The 26,538-nt window shown below is 40.0% G+C and overlaps 1 protein-coding gene and 1 long non-coding RNA gene across 7 annotated transcripts in view; one reads left to right on the plus strand and one right to left on the minus strand.

Moving 5' to 3' along the window:
* UBAP2 (ubiquitin associated protein 2) overlaps positions 1-26,538 on the minus strand; it is a 124,843-nt gene that overhangs the window by 78,436 nt on the left and 19,869 nt on the right. For 2 of the 6 annotated variants that reach the window (XM_038552617.1, XM_038552616.1), the window contains exon 2: positions 10,833-10,972. The exons of 2 other annotated variants lie outside the window; for them this stretch is intronic. In XM_038552617.1, coding sequence (XP_038408545.1) covers positions 10,833-10,931 — 99 coding nt within the window. In that variant the 5' untranslated portion in view covers positions 10,932-10,972. Of the gene's footprint in view, positions 1-10,832; positions 10,973-18,298; positions 18,416-18,724; positions 18,865-26,538 lie in introns of those variants that run through there. 2 more of the 6 variants (XM_038552618.1, XM_038552619.1) reach the window with 2 other exon arrangements.
* On the plus strand, positions 18,731-19,675 carry LOC111098082. The gene is made up of 2 exons (XR_005366927.1): positions 18,731-19,095; positions 19,437-19,675. It is a non-coding gene; the product is annotated as an uncharacterized LOC111098082 (long non-coding RNA).

Genomic DNA, 26,538 nt, shown 5'->3' on the forward strand with positions numbered 1-26,538 from the left:
AGGGACGCCTGGGTGTCTCAGCAGTTGAGCATCTGCCTTTGGCTCAGGTCCTGATCTCAGGGTCCTGGGATCAAGTCCTACATCGGTCTTCCCGCAGGGTCTTCCTCTGCTCTTGTCTCTGCCTCTGTGTGTCTCTCATGAATAAATAGTATCTTTAAAAAAAAAAATTAGGAATGAAATAGGGGACATCACTACTTATGTTAGAGGAATAAAAAGGATTCTAAGAGAATTCCATGAACAAATGTATGCCACAAACTGCATACCTAGACAAAAAAGAAGAATTCCTAAAAGGACACAAACTCTGAAACCATGTCAAGAAAAATGAAAACTCAGCAACAAGTAACTGAATAAGCCATCAAAAAGTTCCCATAGGACGCCTGGCTGGCTTAGTCAGAAGACCCATGAGACTCTTGATCTCAGGGTTGTGACTTCAAGCCCCATGTTGGGTACGGAGCCTACTTAAAATAAATAACTAAATAAAAAGTTCCCACAAAGAAAAGCCCAGAGCCAGAAGGCTTCACTAGTAAATTCTACCAAATGTGAATTCTACCAAATTAACACCAATATCAGTTCTTTACAAGCTGTTTCAAAAAAACATAGACTTCCTAACTCACTGTTCAACGGGTATTATCCTGATACCAAAATCAAAAACATCACAAGAAAAGACAACAACAGGAAAATATCACTCTGGGGGCGCCTGGGTGGCTCAGTCAGTTAAGCACCAGCCTTTGACTCAGGTCATGATCCCAGGGTCTCCTGTGATCAAGTCCCAAGTCAGGCTCCCTGGGAGCCTGATTATCCTTCTCCCTACCACTTGTGCTCTCTCCCCAACTTGTGCTCTCAAATAAATAAATAAAATCAAAAAGGGGGGTACCACTATCATTGAGAAATCTTCCACAAAATTCTAGCAAAGCAACAGCACACAAAAAAGGATTATATACTATTACCAAGTAAGATCTATCCCAAGAATTCAAGGTTGTTTAACATCTGAACAATGTAATACATCATATTAATAAAATAACAAATCGGGGATCCCTGGGTGGCGCAGCGGTTTGGCGCCTGCCTTTGGCCCAGGGCGCGATCCTGGAGACCCAGGATCGAATCCCACGTCGGGCTCCCGGTGCATGGAGCCTGCTTCTCCCTCTGCCTATGTCTCTGCCTCTCTCTCTCTGTGTGTGACTATCATAAATAAATAAAAATAAAAAAAAAATAAATAAAATAAAATAAAATAAAATAAAATAAAATAAAATAAAATAAAATAAAATAAAATAAAATAAAATAAATCTACATGATCATTTCAATAGACACAGAAAAAGCATTTGATAAAATCCAATATCCTTTCATGGTAACACAGACTCAACAAATTAGAAATATAGAAGGGAACTTCCTCAACCTAACAGCAACTACAAAAAACCCAGAGCTAACAATATACTTAATAGTGAAAACAAAGCTTTCTTCCTAAGATCAAGACCAAACACAAAGTGTCTTTTCCAGCCTTTTGTACTGGGGTGTCTAACTGAAGCAATTAGACAAGGAAAGTCCTGAGGCAATTAAGCAAGGAAGGAGGCTACATTCATAAAACTGGGGAAATGTCCAAATACACACCCTTGCAATACAGACGTGAACCTCAGAAAAACACTGAAACTGTACATAGGAAGGGTCAACAATAATCTGTCAATCAACCATTATGAAATTCTTCATCTGTGAAGCATTATCTTCCCATAAGATAAAAAAAAATTCCAGTTATAAAAATTAAATCATGAGGTAAAGCTTCGATTTTATTGCTAGAAAGGATCTTAGACATAGTAATTCAATTCAACTCCATTTACTAACACTTTATGCGGGGTGTTAAAGGCACAGGACTCCTAACTACCACAGGTATGTAGTGCCCTGTATATCAATCACACTGCCTTCCAGCTAGGGAGGAAGCTATTTTACCAGTCTAAGAATATTGCAATGAGGGTCTAGGCTAGTATGGATGCCATTAGAAGGAATGTAAAGAGAGATGATGTTTTCTTCTATTGTTTTATACTTGAAGACTGAGGAAAAGCACTTTAACAATGTGCAAGAACTAGAAAACTGGGAGAAGACAGTCCATATTAGCTATCAGAAACCTGCAGAGTCTGAAGCAAAAAGAGGCACAAAGAAAGATAGAAATGAAAGTTAGAAGCAGAGTGAAAGCAAACAGCAGTACATAAGATGTCCAGAACCCTAAAAGAAGGTAGGATGTCTGCAACAAGAAAACATAATAAAATCGTCAGAACCTTCTGAGATGAGTATGATATTCCGTATCTTGAGAGGGGACTGAATTATACAGGTATATGTATCTAACAAATAATTATCTGATACACTTAAAATGTCTCTATATGTAAACTTCAGTTAAAAAAGAGAAAGCAACCTAAAAAATATCAAACTAGTTATACATATATGTATGTTAAAGTGCTTAGGACTAAAGTATACTGATGACTTTAATTTACCTTGAAACATATCAAGAAAATAAGATAGAACAGTGGATAGCTAGTCAGATGTAATAAACCAAATATACCAAAAAGCTAATTCTGAGTATATGGGTGCTTGCAACACAACTCTTTTCAACTACTGTTTGTATATGAACATCTTCATAATAAAATGTAAGAAGTAAAAAATTTCAACACTTCCAGAAAGGAACATGGGAGGAAGAGGAAAAAAGAAAGGGCATAGGGAGGGAAAGAAGGGGGACAAAACATGTTAAACAGGAGCTAAAATAAAAGGATAAACTTGGGGAAAAAAGTTAATTCCAGACCTCTTGTAGACACTCCAATCATTCACTGTTTTATATTAGAAGAATGTGCCTAGCGGTGGGTGCCTGGGTGGCTCAGTCAGTTAAGCATCCTACTCTTGGTTTAGCTCAGCTGTGATCTCAGGGTAATGAGATGGAATCTCACGTCAGGCTCTGCACTCAGCGTGGAGTCTTAAGATTCTCTCTCTCCCCCTCTCCCCCGTTCTCACCCTCAAGCATGCTCTGTTACTAAAATTAAAAAAATAAATCTTTAATAAAAAAGAAAAAAAGAAGGGATCCCTGGGTGGCGCAGTGGTTTGGCGCCTGCCTTTGGCCCAGGGCGCAAACCTGGATATCCGGGATCGAATCCCATGTCGGGCTCCCGGTGCATGGAGCCTGCTTCTCCCTCTGCCTGTGTCTCTGCCTCTCTCTCTCTCTCTCTCTCTCGCTCTCTGTGGGACTATCATAAATAAATAAAAATTAAAAAAAAAAAAAGAAAAAAAAAGAAAAAAGAAAAAAGAAGAAGAAATAGAATGTGCCTGGTTCAAGATGTTTCAGACAGAAAACAGAGCATACAACAATGTCACAGTGCACGACACACCTAATCCAGGGACTCTGGATATAGTATCTTTCCAAAAGGGGTGTGGGATTAAAAGTAATAGGGCAGGGGGAAAACAATCACCAATAACAGATCTACGAGCAGCAATATTTAAACTTGAAAAGTGTCTAAGAATTGCCTATGCTTCCTTAACGTACACAAGTTATAGACACAGAAAAATTCGGCCCAACTCTATTAAACTATCTTACAAAATATTAGTGAGAAAACACTTGAGTTGACAACTTTCACTAAAGATTATAAGAATAGTTATTAATTGGGATCCCTGGGTGGCACAGCGGTTTGGCGCCTGCCTTCAGCCGGGGGCGCTATCCTGGAGACCCGGGATCGAATCCCACGTCAGGCTCCTGGTGCATGGAACCTGCTTCTCCCTCTGCCTATATCTCTGCCTCTCTCTCTCTCTCTATCACAAATAAATAAAAATTAAAAAAAAAAGAATAGTAATTAATCATAACATCTTGCTATAGGTAACAGTCTGGAGTTTCCACATATTTTTATATTTTCATTTTATATTGTTTCACCCACATATTTCTAAAATGTAAGTCAAGGGTCACTGGCTGGCTCGGTCAGTAGAGCATGTATCTCTTGATCTCAGGATCATGAGTTCCAGCCCCATGTTGTGTGTGGAGCCTACTTTAAAAATACACACACAAAAAATAAATAAATAAAATTAAAAAATAAAAATACATATACAGGGCAGCCCAGGTGGCTCAGCGGTTTATCGCCACCTTCACCCCAGGGCCTGATCCTGGAGACCTGGGATTGAGTCCCACACTGGGCTTCTTACATGGAGCTTGCTTCTCCCTCTGCCTGTGTCTGTCTAGTCTGTCTGTCTGTCTCTCTCTGTGTCTCTCATGAATAAATAAAATCTTAAAAAAAAAAAAACATATACATAGATAAAAAAAAAAAATTAGGGATGCCTGGGTGGCTCAGCGGTTGAGCATCTGCCTTCGGCCCACAGCATGATCCTGGGGTCCGGGATCGAGTCAACATTGGGCTTTCTGCATGGAACCTGATTCTCCCTCTGCCTATGTCTCTGCCTCTCTCTCTCTCGGTCTCTCATGAATAAATAAATAAAATCTTTAAAAAATAAAATAAGGGGATCCCTGGGTGGCTCAGTGGTTTAGCGCCTGCCTTTGGCCCAGGGCGCGATCCTGGAGTCCCGGGATCGAGTCCCACATCAGGCTCCCGGCATGGAGCCTGCTTCTCCCTCCTCCTGTGTCTCTGCCTCTCTCTCTCTCTCTTTCTCATAAAATAAATAAATAAATAAATAAATAAATAAATCTTTGAAAATAAAAATAAAATAAAATAAAATGTAAAGTCATATTAGGTAAATACCAATTACTAATTTATTCAGACTTAAATGTTCTCACCTTAAGTACTATGACTCAAATATTCTTTGCATTTCTCTTCTGTGCTATCATCTGTATTAATCCTAACGGGGCCATTTAGACATAACTTCTGAAAACAGATCTGATGTGCTTAACAGCTGTTTAGCAAGTACAGTACTGCAATACTAGCCTATCATATTAATGAAATACAAAGCATTTTAAATCAGAACTTAAAATATTTTTTACCTTTGTGACTACTCTAGCCCAGAAAATTACTTTAAATATGTGATTAAAAAGATCCCTAAAAAAAAAAAAAAAAAAAGGTCCCTAAATATAGGGATCCCTGGGTGGCGCAGTGGTTTGGCGCCTGTCTTTGGCCCAGGGCGCGATCCTGGAGACCCGGGATCGAATCCCACGTCGGACTCCCGGTGCGTGGAGCCTGCTTCTCCCTCTGCCTATGTCTCTGCCTCTCTCTCTCTCACTGTGTGTCTATCATAAATAGATGATAGATAGATAGATAGATAGATAGATAGATAGATAGATAGATAGATAGATAGATAAATTTAAAAAGATCCTAAATACAAATTCAAGTAGGATAGGAAACTTGCCAGGGTGACCTCTGGCAAGTGTCAAGAATCTGTAAAACTTGTGAAATCAAAGGGAAACAGCAAAAACAACTGACGGTTTGAAGTTGAACAAGGTTAGTGCACCCTACCCTACAACAAATATTAGTGACATCCACCACCCAACTATCAGGTTGAAAAAAAGTCTTGCCAAGAAAAGCAGCATTACTAATTCTCTTCCTCTGAATCTTCTCCATTCATTTGACTTATAATGGGCTAAGCTACTTTCCTCCTCTTTGTTTCTAATTTTTAAGTAAACTCCATGTCACACATAGGGCTTGAACTCACAACCTAGAAATCGAGTTGCATGTTCCACTGATTGAGCCAGCCAGGCACCCCAGAGCTAAGCTACTTTCACAGTGAATACGTTGACAGCTTGTCCATGCAAGCCAAATGTTTTTCATTCTATCCGCCACTCATAAAATTTGGAAAAATATAATGAAATATAATTTTTTAAATCATCCTTATGCCCACCACCCAAAGATAAAAATTATTAATATAGTCTACTAGTCTTTTCTTGTTTTAACAGTTGTTCCATACTATAATTTCAGGTCCTTTTCTCAGTTGATCAGGAGCAGACATCTTCCAGCTTTGTAACTTATGCAGAATATATGATGAGTAAAGGTTATCACTTCCTGAATACAACCTATGTCCTTTCTAATTACTTACAACCATCCTGAAAAGTATCATACTCCATGTCACTTTTGAATATTTATTTGTGAGAGAGCACAACGAGCAGAGGGGAAAGGGAGAAGTAGACTCCCCACTGAGCAGGGAGCCCAATGCAGGGGATACCATGATCTGAGGCTAAGGCAGACATACAAACAACTGAGCCACCCAAGCACCTCTCTATGTCACACTTTAAAAAACTGGAGTTTTTATCTCTCCACATAATACTAAAGAAACATCACTTTAATCAAAATGACAAAATTGATCACCAGAAGGGGCACACCTGGGTGGCTCAGTCAGTTAAGCATCTGCCTTCAGCTCAGGTTATGATCCCACGGTCCTGAGATCAAGCCCCACATCAGGCTCTTTGCTCAGCAGGGGGCCTGCTTCTCCCTCTTCCTCTGCTTGTATCTCCCCCTGCTTGTGTGCTGTCAAATAAATAAAATCTTAAAAAAAAAAAAAAAAAGATTGATCACGAGTATATATACAATAAAACCTATATCCTAAACATGATATGATGCATCAAGAAGATATCATCACTTCTGCGGTATTTCTACCAAAACTACATAAACCTGGGGTGCCCAGGCACCCAGGCTCAACTGGTTGGGTATCAGACTCGGCTCAGGTCGTAATCTCAGAGTCATGAGATCGAGCCTCATAACAGGCTCCCCACTCAGTGGAGGAGTCTGCTTTGAAATCCTCTCCCTCTGGCCCTCCCCCAATTTGCACTTGCTATCTCTCTCTAAAATAAGTAAATCTTCAAAAGTGCATAATCCCATTATAATCATGAGGAATATTTCAGACAAGCTAAAATTGGTAGATATTCTACAAAGTAACTGACCCATATTCTTTAAATAGGTCAATGTTATGAAACAGAGGAAAGGAAGTTCCACATTAAAAATGACTGAGGAGAACTGACATCTGGATACAATGGATGATAATGGACTTAATTAGCTAAAAAGGACATTATTGAGACAATTGGGAAAATAGTAATAGTCTGTAGATTACATGAGTTGATTTCCTGATTTTTAATAACTGTTCTGTAATTATGTCCTTGAAAAAAAAATACGGGAAGTATTCAGATGTGGTATTTACCGTATCTACAACTTACTCTTAAAAGGTTCTAAGGAGGGATCCCTGGGTGGCGCAGCGGTTTGGTGCCTGCCTTTGGCCCAGGGCACGATCCTGGAGACCCGGGATCGAATCCCACATCGGGCTCCCGGTGCATGGAGCCTGCTTCTCCCTCTGCCTGTGTCTCTGCGCCTCTCTCTCTCTCTGTGACTATCATAAATAAATAAAAATAAAAAAAAAATTTAAAAAAAAAAAAAAAAAAGGTTCTAAGGAAAAGCTGTATGTAGTTTCTTCTTTATAGGAAGGAGAAAAATATAAACATGGTAAAAATGTTAATATCTGGGAGATCTGGATTAAAGGATATTTAGGAATGAATATCCTTTGAAACTTTGTACTACTATCCTTTGTACTACTCTTGAAACTTTCTCTAACTCTCAAAGCATGTTTTTTGGGGTTTTTTTTTTAAGTGAGGTTAAAACACACAAGTAATTCAACTAATTAGTAAAGTGACAAACCTACTTTATTCAGAATCTAAGAGCTCATAGTCTTCTCCCTTATATCCCTCTACTTTGATAGAAGTGTCCTGAGATAAACTACCTTTGGACATTTAAAATTGGGCAATAAACATCTTACAAAATAAAACCTTACCCCCACCCTCGGTTTAAGATTGCTTCCTTAGGAAATACTTCTCAGAATGGGATTAATGGATAAATGAACATGTATAATTTTATTCATACTGCTTTTATGATAAATTCTCAACATACTTTTTTATAAAGGAAAATTAGAAATCTAAGGTCTAAGAATCAGTGAGCAGTTTTTCATCTAATTACATAAAATGAGGGACACCTGGGTGGCTCAGCAGTTGGGCAGCTGCCTTGGGCTCAAATTGTGATCCCGGGATCCAGGATCAAGTCCTGCATCAGGCTCCTGTGAAGAGCCTGCTTCTCCTTCTGTCTGTTTCTTTGCCTCTCTCTCTCTCATGAATAAATAAACCTTAAAAAAAATAAAAAATTTAAAAATAATTACATAAAATGAGCCATCCCCAAAGGGCTTATGGAAAAACTAATATTGACAACAGCCATTAGAAGGGAAGAGAGAGCCCTCCGTCCTCCAGTCTGGAGAGACTGATTCACTGGAAATCAGTCCAATGACTCTACTTGGGTGGGAGATGGAAACAATTTACATTTCCAACATTTACTTTGGCATGCCTTTAAAAGATTTCATTTTTTTAAGATTTTATTTTGTTTTGTTTTTAAGATTTTATTTATTTATTCATGAGACACAGAGAGAGAGAGAGAGAGGCAGAGACACAGGTGGAGGGAGAAGCAGGCTCCATGCAGAGAGCCTGACATGGGACTCAATACCAGGTCTCCAGGATCATGCCCTGGGCTGAAGGCAAGTGCTAAACCGCTGAGCCACCCAGACTGCTCGTTCTTAAGATTTTATTGTGAAGCAATCTCTACACCCAATGTGGGACTCAAACATACAATCTCAAGATCAGGAGTTGCACGCTCCATCAACTGAGCCACCCAGGCACCCCTAAAAAGATTACACTTTTAATCTTGACTGATTTGATAAATAACAAAATGTCATTTAAATTTGTGTCTATTTAAAAAATAAATAAAATAAAAAATAAATTTGTATCTATTTGATTATAAGCAGGGTTGCACCTATGATTACTCATAACTTATATTTCTTCTGTGATAAGAAAATCTTTCATGAATAACCTCTTAAGCATTCACCTACAAAGGGAGGACCTAGTACAAAAGTCCCAATTTTTCCAACAAGAGACTCTTCTCAGTTGTGAATAATTATCTATTGGGATAAATGTAGTTAAGAACAAGCACTGAATAGCAGAATGTAAGTCTATTAATAGAAGTAAAACACAAAGCTAACCTTTTTCTTTTTTAAAGATTTTATTTATTGGGCAGCCCCGGTGGCGCAGCGGTTTAGTGCCACCTGCAGCCCGGGGTGTGATCCTGGAGATCCAGGATCAAGTCCCATGTCAGGCTCCCTGCATGGAGACTGCTTCTCTCTCTGCCGATGTCTCTCCCTCTCTCTCTTTCTGAATAAATAAATAAATAAATCTTAAAAAATAAATTAACTTAAAAAAAAAAAAAAGATTTTATTTATTTATTTATGAGAGACACAGAGAGAGAGGCAGAGACATAGGCGGTGGAAAGAGAAGCAGGTTCCATGCAAGGAGACCGATGTGGGACTTGATCCCAGGAATCTGGGATAACACCCTGAGCCAAAGGCATAAGCTCAACCGCTGTGTCACCCAGGTGTCCCAGTACAAAGCTAACCTTATACTGAAAAATGTAAGGCAACAATCAAGTAAAGTCTACTTTCTGTGTCCCTTAACATCAGCAGGGCACTTGGTTATGACTGATTATAACAGAGTACTTGTAATTAGCTACCAATGTATAGTCAAATCATCAATCTGAAATTTATGATGGGCCTCTGAAAAAAGGTTTATAAATCTACTCAATAACAATGGATAAAATGTTAAATTTTGTACCAAGTACTATACTTAACATTTTACTTAAATTATACAACTTCATTTAAAATAACAATATAAACAAATTCATACAGAGAGACTATTTGTTTTCTTAAGATTTTTTTTTTTTTTATTTTAGGGGGGGAAGGAGAGGGAAAGAATCTCAAGCAGATCCCCCACTAAGCACAGAGAAAAAATCAGGGCTCAATTCTATGACCCTGAGATCATTACCTAACACAAAATCAAGAGTCAGACACTTAACCAACTGAGCCATCAAGGCTTCCTAGAAGGAGGGACTATTTAACATTAAATATTTTATACAGGGCAGCCCGGGTGGCTCAGCAGTTTAGAGCCACCTGCAGCCCAGGAAGTGATCCTGGAGACCTGGGATCGAGCCCCACGTCAGGCTCCCTGCATGGGGCCTGCTCTCCCTCTGCCTGTGTTTCTGCCTCTCTCTGTGTTTTAAATAAATAAATAAATAAATAAATAAATCTTTTTAAAAACTAAATAAATAAAAAATAAGTATTTTATGCAGGGCAGCTGTGATGGCTCAGCGGTTTGGCACCGCCTTCGGCCCAGGGTATGACCCTGGAGACCCGGGATCAAGTCCCACATCAGGCTCCCTGCATGGAGCCTGCTTCTCACTCTGTCTCTCTCATGAATAAACAAAATCTTAAAAAAAAAATATATATATATATATATACATATATATATATTATACAAATGGACCTTGTTAATTAAAAGTCATCTTAATATTTAAAAGACTCTCCCCAGCTAATAATGCTTGAAAGAAATGGCAGCTTTTTGTAAGTCTCTTATAATTCAGCTATTTCTCTACTTCAGAGAATTACTTGTCCATATAGTCTGGATTTTCATACTACATTCAGGTACATACCTAGATTAATAATAAAGAAAAGGGGGGGCACCTGGCTGGCTCAATCTGGTAGAATATGTGACTCTTCATCTCAGGGCTCTAAGTTCAAGCCCCATATTGGGAGTAGAAATAACTTAAAAATCCTTAAAAAAAAAAAAAAAAAAAGAAAAGAAAAAGGGAAAAAAAAGCAGATGCTAATAGGTAAAAGGAAAAAGTTCACACTCAGATAAGGAACAACAACCAACAGTATCTGGATCAATGATATTTTTCTTTCCCAGGAAATACAATCTACTTAAAAAAAAAAGTTCAAAATCCAAAGATATCCTACAAAGGAGAATTATGTGCTCCCTAATTAACTCTACACAAAACAAGAGTTCCATAAAAACTTACCTGTACTACTTGTTTCTGTACTTGTGTTGCCTGTGTCGCTGAAATCTGTGTTTTTTCCCGAGCACCTCGGGAACGGTCACTGCTCACCGAAGTCATCATATACAGTATATACAAAATAACGTATGTACAAAATAGAAAATCTGCAAGAAAGCAAGCATGATAGTAAGCAAAACATCCAAATCATAGTAAAAGGCAAGGATAAAATTCAGAGATAACAAGGAAACATGAGATAGAACATAAGTTCTCTAAAACACAAATTCTCAAGAAACGATCCATTAAGATTTTACATTTTCCTAGCAACAATTCAGTCAATTTTTACTAACGCAATCTACAGGTCTATGGTTTAAGGGGGTGCCTGGGTGGCTCAGTTGGTTAAGCATCTGCCTTCGGCTCAGGTCATGATCCCGGGATGGAGCCCCACCATCAGACTGGACTCCCTGCTCAGTGGGGAGTCTGCCTCTCCCTCTCCTGCTCCACTTGCTTGTGCTTTCTCTCTGTATCAAATAAAGAAAAATCTTTAAAAATAATAATAAAATAAAAACATATAAGTCTATAGTCGGGGCACCTGGCTGGCTCAGTCAGGAGGGCATACAACTCGATCTCAGGGTGTGAGTTCAAGTTCCATGTTGGGAGCAGAGATTACTAAAAAAATGAAATCTCAAAGGCACCTGGATGACTCAGACAGTTAAGCATCTGCCTTTGGCTCAAGTCATGATCCCAGGGTCCTAGGATCAAACTCCCTGCTCAGTGAGGAGTCTGCCTCTTCCTCTCCATCTGTCTCTACCCCAGTTAATGCTCTTACTCTTTCTCTCTCAAATAAAAAAAATCAAACCAAATCAAACCAATCAAAACCTTAAACCAAAGGGGGCCTTGGTGGTACAGCTGGTTAAGCACCTCAGTTTTTATTTCAGCTCAGCTCCTGATCTCAGGTCAAGCCCCACGTAGGACTCTACCCTCAGTGCAGAGTCAGCTTAAGACTCTCTCCCCACCTCCACCCACAATCTCACTTGTGCTCTAAAACAAAATAAATCTTTAAAAAAGAAACTTAGGACAGCCCAGGTGGCTCATGGGTTTAGCGCAGCCTTCAGCCCAGGGTGTGATCCTGGAGACCCAGTATTGAGCTCCACGTCAGGCTCCCTGCATGGAGCCTGCTTCTTCCTCTGCCTCTGCACCCCCAATTCAAGTTCTCTTTCTCACTAAAATCTTTATAAATAAATAAAAATTAAATTAAATTTTGTAGAGAATGCAGAGAACTGTAACCCTTAAATACTACTGGTAGAAATGGAAAATGGAACAGTCACTGTGGAAAACAGTATAGCAACCTCAAAAAAAAAAAAAAAAAAAAAAAAACCTATCTCATCCAGTAAATTCCACTTGAGTATATACCCAAAAAACTGAGAGCAGGGTCTCGACAAAGTATTTGTATACTCCTGTTCATTGCACTATTATACACAACAGCTAAAAAGTGGAAGCAACCAAGTTTCTACCAAGATGAAGAGATAACCAAAATGTAATATATACATGAAAGAGGCTAAGTAATATTCTATGGTTTAACTTTTTTTTTTTTTTAGTTCTTACTTTAAGTAGGCTCCATGCCCAATGTGCACAATCCTGAGATCAAGAGTCCCATGATCAACCAACTAAGCCAGCCAGGCACCCCTATTATTCCACTTTTTTTTTTTTTTAAGATTTTATTTATTTATTCATGATAGTCACACAGAGAGAGAGAGAGCGGCAGAGACACAGGCAGAGGGAGAAGCAGGCTCCATGCAGGGAGCCCGACGTGGGACTCGATCCCGGGTCTCCAGGATTGCGCCCTGGTCCAAAGGCAGCGCCAAACCGCTGCGCCACCCAGGGATTATTCCACCACCCCCCTATTATTCCACCTTAAGAAAGAAGAAAATTCTGTTTTTTAAATAGGCTCCATACTAACATGGGGCTTGAACTCATGACCCCAAGTTCAAGAGTCTCATGCTCCACAGGCTGAGCCAGCCAGGCACCCCCAAAAAGAAGAAAATTCTAACACATGCTACCTATGGATAAACTACAGGGACATTATGCTAAGTAAAATAAGCCAGTCACAAAAGGACAGATACTCCATGACTCTACTTGTATCAGTTACCTACAACAGTCAAATTCAAACATTTATTTATGAGAAAGGGTAAGAGTGAGTGGTGAGGAGGGACAGAAGGAGAGGAAGAGATTCTCAAGCCGACTCCCACAATAGTCAAATTCATAGTCAAGGGGCACCTGGTGGCAGATGAGTGGAGCAATCGTTTAAGCATCCAACTCTTGGTTTTGGCTCAGGGTCCTAGGAATAAGCCCACATAAGGCTCCACACACAGTGCAAAGTCTGCATGGGATGTTCTCTCTCTTCGTCCTATGCCCCCCACCCCACCCCACTGTCTGTCTCTGTCTCACAAATAAACAAATATTTAGAAAAAGAAACAAAAAACAAGCAATCAAACTCGGAAATTCTACATAGACCATTAAAATGTAATACAGGGAGTCCTAACTGCTTATTTCCTGGGCTACAGAGCCTACAAATCAAACTAGGTACTATATTATGAAATATATATTGTCTTCATAATCCTAAACTAGGAAAACAGTCACAAGAGAGCAGGCTGGAAGAGACAAAAATCTATGAAAATAAGACACACAGAATCAAGCCCCAAAGTCCATCTGTAATATACCTTACCATCTCCCTAACTTTCCATGACAGTCATATACACTCAGAAAAATAGCTATGTTGAACAACATTACTTAAAGTGACATGAAGTAAAATCTTTTACATTTCAAAACTTTTACATCACTCAATGGAATGTCCACTGGAACTCTTGAAACTAGGTCACTAGTGACCAAAACCTCAATAGTGGTAAGGAGAGACAGCTGGGTGGCTCAGCGGTTGAGCGTCTGCCTTCGGCTCAGGGTGTGATCCCGGAATCCCACATCGGGCTCCCTGGAGGGAAACCTGCTTCTCCCTCTGCCTGTGTCTCTACTGCTCTCTATGTCTCTAATGAACAAATAAATAAAATCTTAAAAAAAAAAAAAAAAATAGGGGATCCCTGGGTGGCGCAGCGGTTTGGCGCCTGCCTTTGGCCCAGGGCGCGATCCTGGAGATCCGGGATCGAATCCCACGTCGGGCTCCCGGTGCATGGAGCCTGCTTCTCCCTCTGCCTGTGTCTCTGCCTCTCTCTCTCTCACTGTGTGCCTATCATAAATAAATTAAAAAAAAATTAAAAAAAAAAATAGTGGGGAGGAAAAAGTCAAGATGACTGGGGAAGAGAGACAGCAAACTAAGCATACTTGAAAGAGGTGATAGCTAAAAGATACAGAGCATCAAAGCAGAGCTTTGCAAGGATGAACACTGAGCAAGTCTAACACATGGTAAGCCCCTTGAGGACAGTGTTTATTTCTGTCCTATCACCGTCATTCTTCTAGGGCCTAATATAGGATACACACACAATTTAATTAATATATATTTACTTAATAAAAGAGACCTAGGGGCACCTACCTGTATGGCTAAGTCTGGGGAACATGAAAGTCTTATTTTCAGGGTCATGAGTCTGTGCCTCATGTTGCGTATAGAGATTACTTAAAAAAAATAAAGAAACTTAAAGAAAAAGAGAGTGAGGGACACCTGGGTGGCTCAGTGGTTGAGCACCTGTCTGCCTTTGGCCCAGGGCATGATACTGGAGTCCTGGGATCAAGTCCCACATCAGGCTCCCTGCACGGAGCCTGCTTCTCTCTCTGCCTATCTCTGACTCTGTGTCTCTCATGAATAAGTATGTAAAATCTCTATTTAAAAAAAAAAAAGGAGAGAGAGAGAGAGACACCTATGCATAGGCTAAAGAGAAGATAACTGAGAGGTAATACACGGAAACAGCAGTGATGGAAAATGATCCCCTTGGGCAAGATGAATCCCTCCCCAAGTCCAGCAGAATGAAGAAAAGGAGAAGCATAACAGCAGCTAAATTTTTATGATTAGGAGAGACATCAATACAGTGTGTTGTATCAGTCTTTTTTTTAGTAAAATGGACAAAAACATCTGCAGAGAAGAGAATACCAGATGGAAGGTGGGTAGAGGAATGTTAAGAAAACAGCAAAGGTTTGTGACAGCTGCTAAGGTTGAGTATAAGAGGAAAACAATAGAAAACAGATAAAAAGAATTGAAGAGTGACACAGAGGACCTCAACTGAAAGCAGAAATCATGAATATATAGTGGCATTAATCTACATGTTACCACAAAAGCAAATTGAATGTCAGAAACTCTGGATCACAACTTAAACGTATAATCAAAGATGTAGGTTAAGAAACCAATTCCTTAAAAAAAAAAAAAAGAAAAGAAAAAAGAAAAAAATCAATTCCTTGTTGAAATACCCCACAAAATAAAAGAATTTGGATTTTAAACAAAAGAGAGTCCAGGGAGGCCTGGGTGGCTCAGTGGTTGAACATCTGCCTTTGCTCAGGTCATGATCCTGGGATCTAGTCCCACATCAGGCTCACTATAGGGAGTCTGCTTCTCCCTCTGTCTATGTGTCTGCCTCTCTCTGTCTCTCATGAAAATGAATAAAATCTTTAAAAAAAAAAAAGTCTATTTCCTCAAGACACATATATTACATCAGCAATGAAAAGCTGCTCACATCTATCTCTAGATGTGATAGGGGCCTGGGGCAGCCTGGGTGGCTTAGCGGTTTAGCGCCACCTTCAGCCCAGGGCCTGATCCTGGGGACCCGGCTGGGATCGAGTCCCATGTCGGGTTCCCTGCATGGAGCCTGCTTCTCCCTCTGCCTGTGTCTCTGCCTCCCTCTCTCCTGAGCATGGAGCCATCTCACAACACTCAGATGAAGACCAGAGCCAAAATCAAGAGTCAGACGCTTAAACAACTGAGCCACCAGGAGCCCCAAAACTTACTGTATGCCTCTCACAATCAGTACACATTTTGAATCATTTTTCTGAGTTTAACCATTTTGATGTTTTGTTGGTCTGGTTTATTGCTTTGGTCATATTAAATAGAAGAAGGTTAACTGTTTTGCCATGAGTATTTTTAGAGCTTTTCCTGAGTTTAATGTTCTCCAGTACGAATAAATACACATGAATATACTTTTTTAAACTATAAAGTACCATAGACATGTTAAAACATAATAGTATCTCTGAAGTAAAGGCATTACTTATTTCTAAAATCACCTCTGAGCATTATATAATTCTATCTTAAGTATCTGAAGTTAAATGAGTGCCTGGGTGGCTCAGTCGGGTAAGCATCTTGCCTTCAGCTCAGGTCATGATCCCGGGGTCCCGGGATCGAGCCCCAAATGGGGCTCCCTGCTCAGTGGAGGTTGTCTGCTTCACCCTATTCCTCTGTGCTCTCTCTCGCTTTTACTTTCTCAAATAAAATATTTTTTAAAAAATGAACATCCAATCAAAATCTGAGTGGTGCTCCTGGAGTAAAACTAAATAGTAATTTTTAGTTTACTTAGATTTCCAAACAGTTGCTTTTCTTCTGAATTATGTGACCCTTTCCTCATTCATCTTTTGAACTATTTATTCATCTATGCTCTCATTTATTAAAAATAAACTAGGTATATTAAATATAACAAAATGAGAGTTTCTTCTTACAGGAGTGCCATCTGGTGATAAAAGTCTGCATGTACGGAAATAAACTTAGGTTAAACTGAATGGATGCTAAGATGGAGTTTTTTGACTTATGAAAAAAGGACTTTAGGGATCCCTAGGTGGCGCAGCGGTTTGGCGCCTGCCTTCGGCCTAGGGCGCGATCCTGGAGACCCGGGATCGAATCCCACATCGGGCTCCCAGTGCATGGAGCCTGCTTCTCCCTCTGCCTGTGTCTCTGCCTCTCTCTCTCTCTGTGACTATCATAAATAAATAAAAATTAAAAAAAAAAAAACAAAAAAACAAAAAAAAAAAAGGACTTTAAATCTTAACAGCCTTAAAAATAAATAAATAAATAAATAAATAAATAAATAAATAAATAAATAAATAAATAAATAAATAAATCTTAACAGCCTTGCCATTATAGCCGAATATTTTGATATAATGTACCTGGATCCTCATTTGTCAATCAGGAAAACCATAAACTTTATGTTTCACACTATTACAATTTTACTAATTCATTGCCTCAGTATAAACATTAAAAGTTTATATCTTCACATTCTAATCATCAATCCTCAATCTATATTCAATATATGTGATTAGGGTATAAACAATGTCCCCAGTTCCATGGCTGAACAAGAATTATATTGCTTTGCGAAACATGAAAGGTACATTGCTTACTTTACGTTTACATATTGTTATTTGGAAATAATCATTTTTCTCCTTTAATTAAGCTTTACTGCTCTGGGTTATATATACATCAACTGTTACAACAAAAGACTTTTGGCAGAAATATTACAAATGATCTTAAAAAAAAAAAAGAAATATTACAAATAAAATCCTTCCCCAAAAAATTAAAAGAAAAAAAATGATGGGCTCAAGTTCATGCTTCTAAAGACTGAAATGTCAGAACTGCTGTATTTCTGTTCATAAAAATGTCTGAGGAGTCTTGAGTAGCTCAGTCGGTTAAGCATTTGACTCTTGACTTCAGCTCAGGTCATGATCTCAGGATCGGTGAAACTGAGTCCAGCATCAGGTTCTGTGCTCAGCAGGGAGTATGCTTGAGATTCTCTCCCTATACCCACCCCCCCACTCACTTGCCCTCTCAAATAAATAAATAAATCTTTATTATTTTCTTTTTCAAGATTTTGCTTACTTATTTGACAAAGAAAGGAAGAAAGAGCATAAGCAGGCAGAGCAGCAGGCAGAAGGAAAGTGAGAAGCAGGCTCCCCGCGGAGCAGAGAGCCTGACATGGAGGTTGATCCCAGGACCCCATGACCATGACCCAAGCTGAAAGCAGATGCTTAAATGACTAAACTCAGGCACACCAATAAATAAAAAAAAATTTTTTAAAGTCTCGGGGCACCTAGCTGGCTGTTGGTAGAGCATGCTACTCTCAATCTCAGAGTCACAAGTTCAAGCCCCACAGTGGGTTTAATTTACTTTTTAAAATCTTTAAAAATACTAATTTTAAAAATCTTACTTAATGCTTAAGATATCCAGCAAGAAAACTCCAAAGATGATACTGAGAGTTTACAGAGCAAGCATAAGGTTAAAAAAAAAAAAAAAAAAAAAAAAGCTACTGACATCCTACGGAAAAACAGAGCCAGGGGCACCTGGTGGCTCTGACTCAGTGGGTTGGGCATCTGCCTTCTGCTCAGGTCATGATCCCAGGGTCCTGGGACTGAGCCCTGAGTTAGGCCCCTAGCTCAGCAGGAGAATCTGGTTCTCCCACCACCTCTGCACCTCCCCCCTGCTAATGCTCGCGCTCTCTCTCTCTCTCTCTCTCTCTCTCGTTCACTCACTCTTCCTCGAAATTTTTGAAGAAAAAAGAAAAACAGAGGCCAGAAAATACCTTAATAGATGTTATAATTCAACAAGTGTTCTTATATTAATTCTATATAAAACTTCTGAAGAGGGATCCCTGGGTGGCGCAGCGGTTTGGCGCCTGCCTTTGGCCCGGGGCGCGATCCTGGAGACCCGGGATCGAATCCCACGTCGGGCTCCCGGTGCATGGAGCCTGCTTCTCCCTCTGCCTGTGTCTCTCTGCCTCTCTCTCTCTCTGTGACTATCATGAATAAATAAATAAAATCTTAAAAAAAAAAAAAAAAAAAAAAAAAAAAAAAAAAAAAACTTCTGAAGACCGTGAATTCACAAATCAAAGTAACAGCTAAGTTATCAAAATAATTATCAACACCCTTAAAAACTGTTACCATCAACAAATTGTTAAAATTAATAAGGCAAGGAAGCTAAACTATAAAAAGCTACAACTTTAACATACTGTCACACAGGGAAATTCTATGTCCTTTCTTCTGGACACAGAGTTATGTGTAGTAAATAGAAATGCTTCGGCAATAAGCGCCCAGTTGCCAGACCAAAGGAATCCAGTTTACACTTGTGTTCCATCCCCTCTATCACTCTCCACCCACAAGAACTACTACCCTCAAACAGGTTCCAAGAGAATTCTTAGAATAGAAACAGACAAGAGCAAAAGATTCTAAAAATAATACAGTAGAAATTCAAACATAAATATCTCAGGTTCTTGAAGTGAAGGAAACACCAGGTTATTTCAATCTATTCAACCAAATTTTAAAACTCATATTTACCTAGCCTCATCCAGAGTAAATTAAAGATAGGATAGATTAATAGCAGGTAAGAAGCGCTACATTTTTTGACCTCTAAAAACACTATCAGCAAAATACCATATAAAGCTTTATCTCAAGTGCAGGAATAGTCTAAATTACTTGTTATATAAGGAAAGTAAGCCAGGAGAATAAACTAACTTGATTAAACTACAGACTTTCTCTTTAAAAGGGCTATTTTTAGAAAATGTTTTATTAACTGCTATTTTTTTCAAGGACTTTTTTAAAGATAAGATTACTTCAGTGAAACTGGCATTTTCAAGTGACTCTAGAGTTTAGAATAAACTGAAAATAGTTAACAACAGCCACTTGCACTTTTACCGAAGCATTTTTTCTTTTTTTCTCCCCCAGAACATGTTTTCAACACATGCTGAGAACTATGAAGATTTTGCTGAAAGCACCAACCACCAAAGTGGTCTTATCACTTTATTTAAGCTAGTATTACCAAGTGTCAGCACTGGAAGATAGCTCTAAAACCAGGAGGCTCACACAATGAGGTATCTCATCTACTGCATTAAAAAAAAAAAAAAAAATCTACATTCCAGAAACAGCAAAAATGAATGTCTCTTTTTCAAAGAGAATGTAATTATCTCAGACAACATGAATTAGTCAGCTAAGAGCTCAACTACTAAAAACAGACTATACAATTTATGTTCAAGAAGCAAGTCTCCATCAAGAATGCTCAGAGATACTCTTCACTCAGTCCTGAAATCAGAGGTGTTGGGACTATCTTAGGGAGGAACAGGGGTCCTTCATCTACATTAAAGATTTGACTCACTCATTTCACAAAAGCCTAAACTCTTAAGTAAAATAGTAACAGCAGGAAACACTTACTGTTTACTATGTGCCAGATACTATTGAAGACCTTTATATACACAGAATTAAGTCATTAACCTTCCCAACAACACTCAGGTACGTACTAATTACTTGCATTTTATAGACAGGAAGGTGAGATATACAGATTCGCAGCTAGCCAGGGGTAAAGCCAAGATTCAATCCCAGGTCATCTGGCTCCACAGCCACTACACTTTGCTGCAAAACCAGTGGTTCAATTGTAGATATACAAGATTCTACTTAGCTTCCTCTTCTTTGAAGTACGTAACTAGGGGATCCCTGGGTGGCTCAGCAGTTTAGCACCTGCCTTCAGCCCAGGGCGTGATCCTGGAGTCCCGGGATCGAGTCCCACATCAGGCTCCCTGCATGGAGCCTGCTTCTCCCTCTGCCTGGGTCTCTGCCTCTCTCTCTGTGTGTGTCTCTCATGAATAAATAAATAAAATTGAAAGAAGAAAAAGAGAACAAAACTAGTGTCAACATCACCTACATAGCTCATACTTGATATGATGGATCTGGTTCTGGGTCAGAATCTCAACTATCTCCACCACCTTTCAGATACCCACAGGTGCTCCCTTAGCTCTATACTGTTAGTTTTTTGTTTTTTTGTTTTTTTTTTTAAAGATTTTATTTATTTATTCATCATAGTCACAGAGAGAGAGAGAGGCAGAGACACAGACAGAGGGAGAAGCAGGCTCCATGCAGGGAGCCCGACGTGGGATTCGATCCCGGGTCTCCAGGATCGCGCCCTGGGCCAAAGGCAGGCGCCAAACCGCTGCGCCACCCAGGGATCCCCCTATACTGTTAGTTTTTATTATCAGTTCTGTTTCATTATTTCTATTTAACTTAAAATTTGTGTTCTTGCTTTTCGTATTAAGAAAATACCCATTGTGGGGATCCCTGGGTGGCTCAGCGGTTTAACGCTTGCCTTCAGCCCAGGGCATGGTCCTGGGATCCTGGGATCGAGTCCCACATCAGGCTCCCTTTATGGAGCCTGCTTCTCCCTCTACCTGTGTCTCTACCTCACTCTCTGTGTGTGTCTCTCATGAATAAATAAATGAAATCTTTTTTAAAAAATTAATAATTAAATTTAATTTAATAAAAAAGAGGGACGTCTGGGTGGCTCAGCGGTTGGGCAGCTGCCTTCAGCTTCGGTCGTGATCCCAGGATCTGGGATCAAGTCCCAAATTGGGCTCCTGAGAAGAGCCTGCTTCTCCCTCTGCCTATGTCTCTGCCTCTGTCTCTCATGAATAAATAAATAAATCTTAAAAAAAATAAAAATAAAATCTTAAAAAAAAAAAAAAAAAAGAATTTCAACGGATTTGGGAGGCCCAGAGCAGTCAACAAGAGGAACTCTACATCCCCAATCCAAGAGACCATAAAGCAGGCTAGGGTGCCAAAAAACTCTAGTATGAGACCCAACTCCATGCAACTAAACTGCTTGTGCCCTGCATGCCAGGAGCTGACCAAGCTAATACTTTTATTCTCCACAGCTGCTGAGGGCAGGGTCAAGCCTCAAGCAGCTGGTGAACAAGGTTTACTCCCCTACACCCAAGCTTCACTGACAGAGGAGCACAATATGCTCTGCTGTTCTGTGCATATAATCTGCCCATGAAAAAGATAAATGCTTGTGAACTCTGAACAACTACAGGACATCAGAAATTATTTGTTAAGTCCTATTTCCTCTTTCAGGTTACCTAAGGTCAAGGAGGAAAAAGTATGTATCTGTCCTATTCCTACACTGCTAAATTCTTGGCTCTGAACCCTGTTTTTCACCCAGAACCCCAGCTCAGCAGCTACCTTATTGCTATCTCTTGAAAACTCATTATTCATGATCAGTCTTAACCCCTTCTTTTAATAGCCCTTTCTCTCTCCTCCCAAAAAGGGAGGAAGGGACTATGCTACATAAGATTTCACAAGACCTATCAGGTTATAAATATACTATACTCTTAAAAAAAAATCCTATACTCTTAATTTACATTACATTCAAACAAGCACCCCCCCAAATGTCAAGATGATACCTTCCTTTAGAGGGCTACTACTCCACAGCCAAGAGAGTAAAGGGTCTATTTTATAAAGTAAAAATAAATTTTAATTATAAGACCAACTACAGGGACACCTAGGTGACTAAGTGGTTGAGCATCTGCCTTTGGCTCAGCATGATCCCATGGTCCGGGGATCAAGTCCCACATTGGGCTCCCTGCAAGAGCCTATTTCTCCCTCTGTCTCCGTCTCTGCCTCTGTCTCTCATGAATGAATGAATGAATGAATGAATGAATGAATAAATAAATAAATAAATAAATAAATAAATAAATAAATAAAATCTTTTAAAAAAAAAAACTATAACCAGATTAAATAGAATTTCTATAAATCATCCCTTTACCAGAACAAAATATTGATGCCTTCCTCATAAATTCAGTAGTAATTCTTATTGAACACAGACACATACAAACTCACTTTTTTCTTGCTCTATTTAGATTCTGTTTACCTTCTTATGGATTATTCTCTGGTCTTCCCCCCATCCCACCCAAATTTGTACCTCACCCATATACACAATGGCACAGCTACAATCTGCTTTCTGTTTTCAATTTCCACTTTTGAAATCTTCCAAGCTCCTCACAAGGCTCTAACAACATAGAATTATTGGATGGTATTATCTCCTGCCATGTTCTAATCCTGTAGTTGCACAGTGGGCCTTAGAAACCAATAAAATGTCAAAACAAGTTAGGAAGGGAAAAAAAAAAAAAAAAAGTTAAGAAATCCAAAAAAGCCGCTAGTCCATGAAATACTAGAAAGTCTCAACCCAGGTTTGTCAGCATCCTTAGTAGCTAAATACGCCATTCTACCCATGCCTAAATGTTAACAGGACTATCTCGAGAAGCATCAGCATTTCTAATTATCAAAGAAAGTTAAAGAATCTCGGAACAGGGCAGCCCTGATGGCTCAGCAGTTTGGCGCCACCTTCAGCCCGGGGTGTGATCCTGGAGACCCGGGATCGAGTCCCACATCAGGATCCCTGCATGGAGCCTGCTTCTCCCTCTGCCTGTGTCTCTGCCTCTCTCTGTCATGATTAAATAAATAAAATCTTAAAAAAAAAAAAAAAAAAGAATCTCGGAACAGTAGATCACTATCCATCACCACCCCTGACTGCACAGCTCAATCACTTGGGCAACTTCTAAAAAATGAAACCAAAATAAATACAAATAAAAATAAAAATAAATTTAAAATAAATAAATAAAATAAACAAACAATGAAACCAGGTTCTATTAAAATCAGAGCAGGTTCTATTAAAATCAGAGCTGTTCAGAATAGGACCCAGCTATCAATGGTCTTTTTTTAAAGTTCTCCCACGGGGACGCCTGGGTGGCTCAGCAGTTTAGCGTCTGCCTTCCACTCAGGGCATGATCCTGAAGTCCCAGATCAAGTCCCACATAGGGCTCCCTGCATGGATCCTGTTTCTCCCTCCGCCTATGTCTCTGCCTCTGTGTCTCTCTCATAAATAATAAAATCTTTTAGGGATCCCTGGGTGGCGCAGCGGTTTGGCGCCTGCCTTTGGCCCAGGGCGCGATCCTGGAGACCCGGGATCGAATCCCACGTCGGGCTCCCGGTGCATGGAGCCTGCTTCTCCCTCTGCCTGTGTCTCTGCCTCTCTCGCTCTCGCTCTCTCTCTCTCTCTCTCTCTCTCTGTGACTATCATAAAAAAAGAATAAAAAATAAATAAAAAAAAAATAAAATCTTTTAAAAAATTAAAAAATAGGGATCCCTGGGTGGCGCAGCGGTTTGGTGCCTGCCTTTGGCCCGGGGCGCGATCTTGGAGACCCGGGATCGAATCCCACGTCGGGCTCCCGGTGCATGGAGCCTGCTTCTCCCTCTGCCTGTGTCTCTACCTCTCTCTCTCTCTCTGTGACTATCATAAATAAATAAAAATTAAAAATATATATATATATTAAAAAATAAAGTTTTCCCAGTAGTTCCTAGAAAGTTGAACAAAGAATTACCATATGACCAAGCAATTCCACTTCTAGGTATATACCCAAGGGAATTGAAAACGTTTGCCCAGAAATGTGCACACGAACGTTCGTAGCAGCATTATGACAAAAAGTAGAAACCCAAATGTCCATCAACTGACAAATGGATAAACAAAGTGAGGTATATCCATACAACAGAATATTATTCAAGTAGTAAAAGGAACAAAGTTCTGGTGTGCCTGGCTGGCTGAGTCGGTGGAGCATCTGACTCGATCTGGCGTGGTAGATTGAAGCCCCATAGTGGGTGTAGACTGAACCCTGCACGGGGACCCTACACTGGGTGGAGAATCTCTCTGCCCTTCCCCACCATGCACATGCACTCTCTAATGAGTGAAAAAATGTTTTAAAAACTCTTTTTAGGGGGATCCCTGGGTAGCTAAGTGGTTTAGCACCTGCCTTTGGCCCAGGGCATGATTCTGGAGTCCCGGGATTGAGTCCCACATCAGGCTCCCAGCATGGAGTCTACTTTTCCTTCTGCCTGTGTCTCTGCCTCTCTCTCACTCTCTCTGTCTCTCAAGAGTAAATAAATTAAAAAATCTTAAAAAAAAAACAAAAAACAAAAAAAAACTAGGGATCCCTGGGTGGCGCAGCGGTTTGGCGCCTGCCTTTGGCCCAGAGCGCGATCCTGGAGATCCGGGATTGAATCCCACATCGGGCTCCCGGTGCATGGAGCCTGCTTCTCCCTCTGCCTGTGTCTCTGCCTCTCTCTCTCTCTCTCTCTCTCTCTGTATGACTATCATAAATAAATAAATAAATAAATAAATAAATAAACAAACAAACTATAAAAAATAATAAAATAATAATAAATAAAAACTTTTTAAAAACTATTAAATCTGGGGAATTCCTGGGTGGCTCAGTGGTTTAGTGCCTGCCTTTGGCCCAGGGTATGATCCTGGGGTCCTGGGATTGAGTCCCGAATAGGGCTTCCTGCATGGAGCCTGCTTCCACTCTGCCTGTGTCTCTGCCTCTCTCATGAATAAGTAAAATCTTAAAGAAAAAAAGAAAAAAATGTTAAATCTAGTTCATTTAGGGAGTATCCTTTAAGTGTTTTCTATTTGTTTTGCATCACTGTCATCCACTAGAAAAGGTTGTATCGGGCAGCGTGGGTGGCAGCGTGGGTGGCTCAGCGGTTTAGTGCCGCTTCGGTCCAGGGCGTGATCCTGGAGAGCCGGAATCAAGTCCCATGTCGGGCTCCCTGCATGGAGCCTGCTTCTCCCTCTGCCTGTGTCTGTGCCTCTCTCTCTCTCTCTCTCTCTCTCTCGAATAAATAAAATCTTAAAAAAAAAAAAAAGGTTGTATCATGCTTTTATCACACAACATTGATATACTACTATGTAAAAGACAATAATGTAATTATAGCATCTCAATTACCCTGTTCACCTGCACAATCTGGTATTATGGAACTATGAAAGAAAACTCTTGGGACACCTGGGTGGCTCAGTGGTTGAGCATCTTCCTTTGGCTCACATTGTAATCCAGGGTCCTGGGATCAAGTCCCATATCAGGCTCCCCACTGGGAGCCTGCTTCTCCCTCTGCCTAAATCTCTGCCGGTGTCTCTCATGAGCAAAAACATAAAATAAAAAGAAAACTCTTTAAGGGCCAAGATGGTTTTGGTTCCAACCCTTCCTAATACAAATGCCTTCTAAATGCAACACATATTTCCCTTCTTGAAAAATACAAACATGATTTAACTACTTTTGATTCTACATCAGTTATTGTAACCATGTGATGAGCAATGTAGGAAATCAGTCTTTTTTCATTTTTTTTTTATTTTTATTTTTTTTAAGTAAATTCTACGCTCAACATTAGGCTCAAACTCATGACCCAAGATCAAGAGTCGTATGCTCTACTGACTGAGTCAGCCAGGTGCCCCAGCCTGAATCTATTCTAACTCCAGGACATACAAAGGAACTTGCTTTCCTAAATAAGTCAATCATTGGCCTTTCTCTAATGTGGCACTATTTACATATCTGCATGACTTCCAGGCAGCATAGCATGGCTACTTTTCAAAAATAGTTTCTTCTTGGGCAGCCCCGGTGGCGCAGCGGTTTAGCGCTGCCTGCAGCCCGGGGTGTGATCCTGGAGACCCAGGATCGAGTCCCACATCGGGCTTCCTGCATGGAGCCTGCTTCTCTCTCTGCCTGTGTCTCTGCCTCTCTCTTAACTCTCTCTGAATGAATAAATAAATAAATCTTAAAAAAAAAGTTTCTTTTTTTGTTTTCTTCCAAAAATAGTTTCTGAACCCAAGGACAACGCAATGTTTCAAATTGTCATTTATTTTTAAATTATCTGCACTGGGGCGCCTGGGTGGCTCAGTTAAGCATTCGACTCTCGATTTTCGCTCAGGTCATGATTACAGGGTCGTGAGATTGAGGCCCATGTGGGGTTCCACACAGAGCATGGAGTCTACTTAAGATTCATTCTCTCTCAAGACGCCTGGGTGGCTCAGCAGTTGAGTGTCTGCCTTTGGCTCAAGGGGTGATCCTGGGGTCCTGGGATCAAGTCCCACATTGGGCTCCCTACAGGGAGCTTAGCTCTCCCTCTGTGTCTCTCATGAATAAAATATTAAAAATAGTAAATAGGGATCCCTGGG

The sequence above is a fragment of the Canis lupus genome, chromosome 11 (genome assembly GCF_011100685.1).
Source record: "Canis lupus familiaris isolate Mischka breed German Shepherd chromosome 11, alternate assembly UU_Cfam_GSD_1.0, whole genome shotgun sequence".
Classification (NCBI taxonomy): Eukaryota; Metazoa; Chordata; class Mammalia; order Carnivora; family Canidae; genus Canis; species Canis lupus.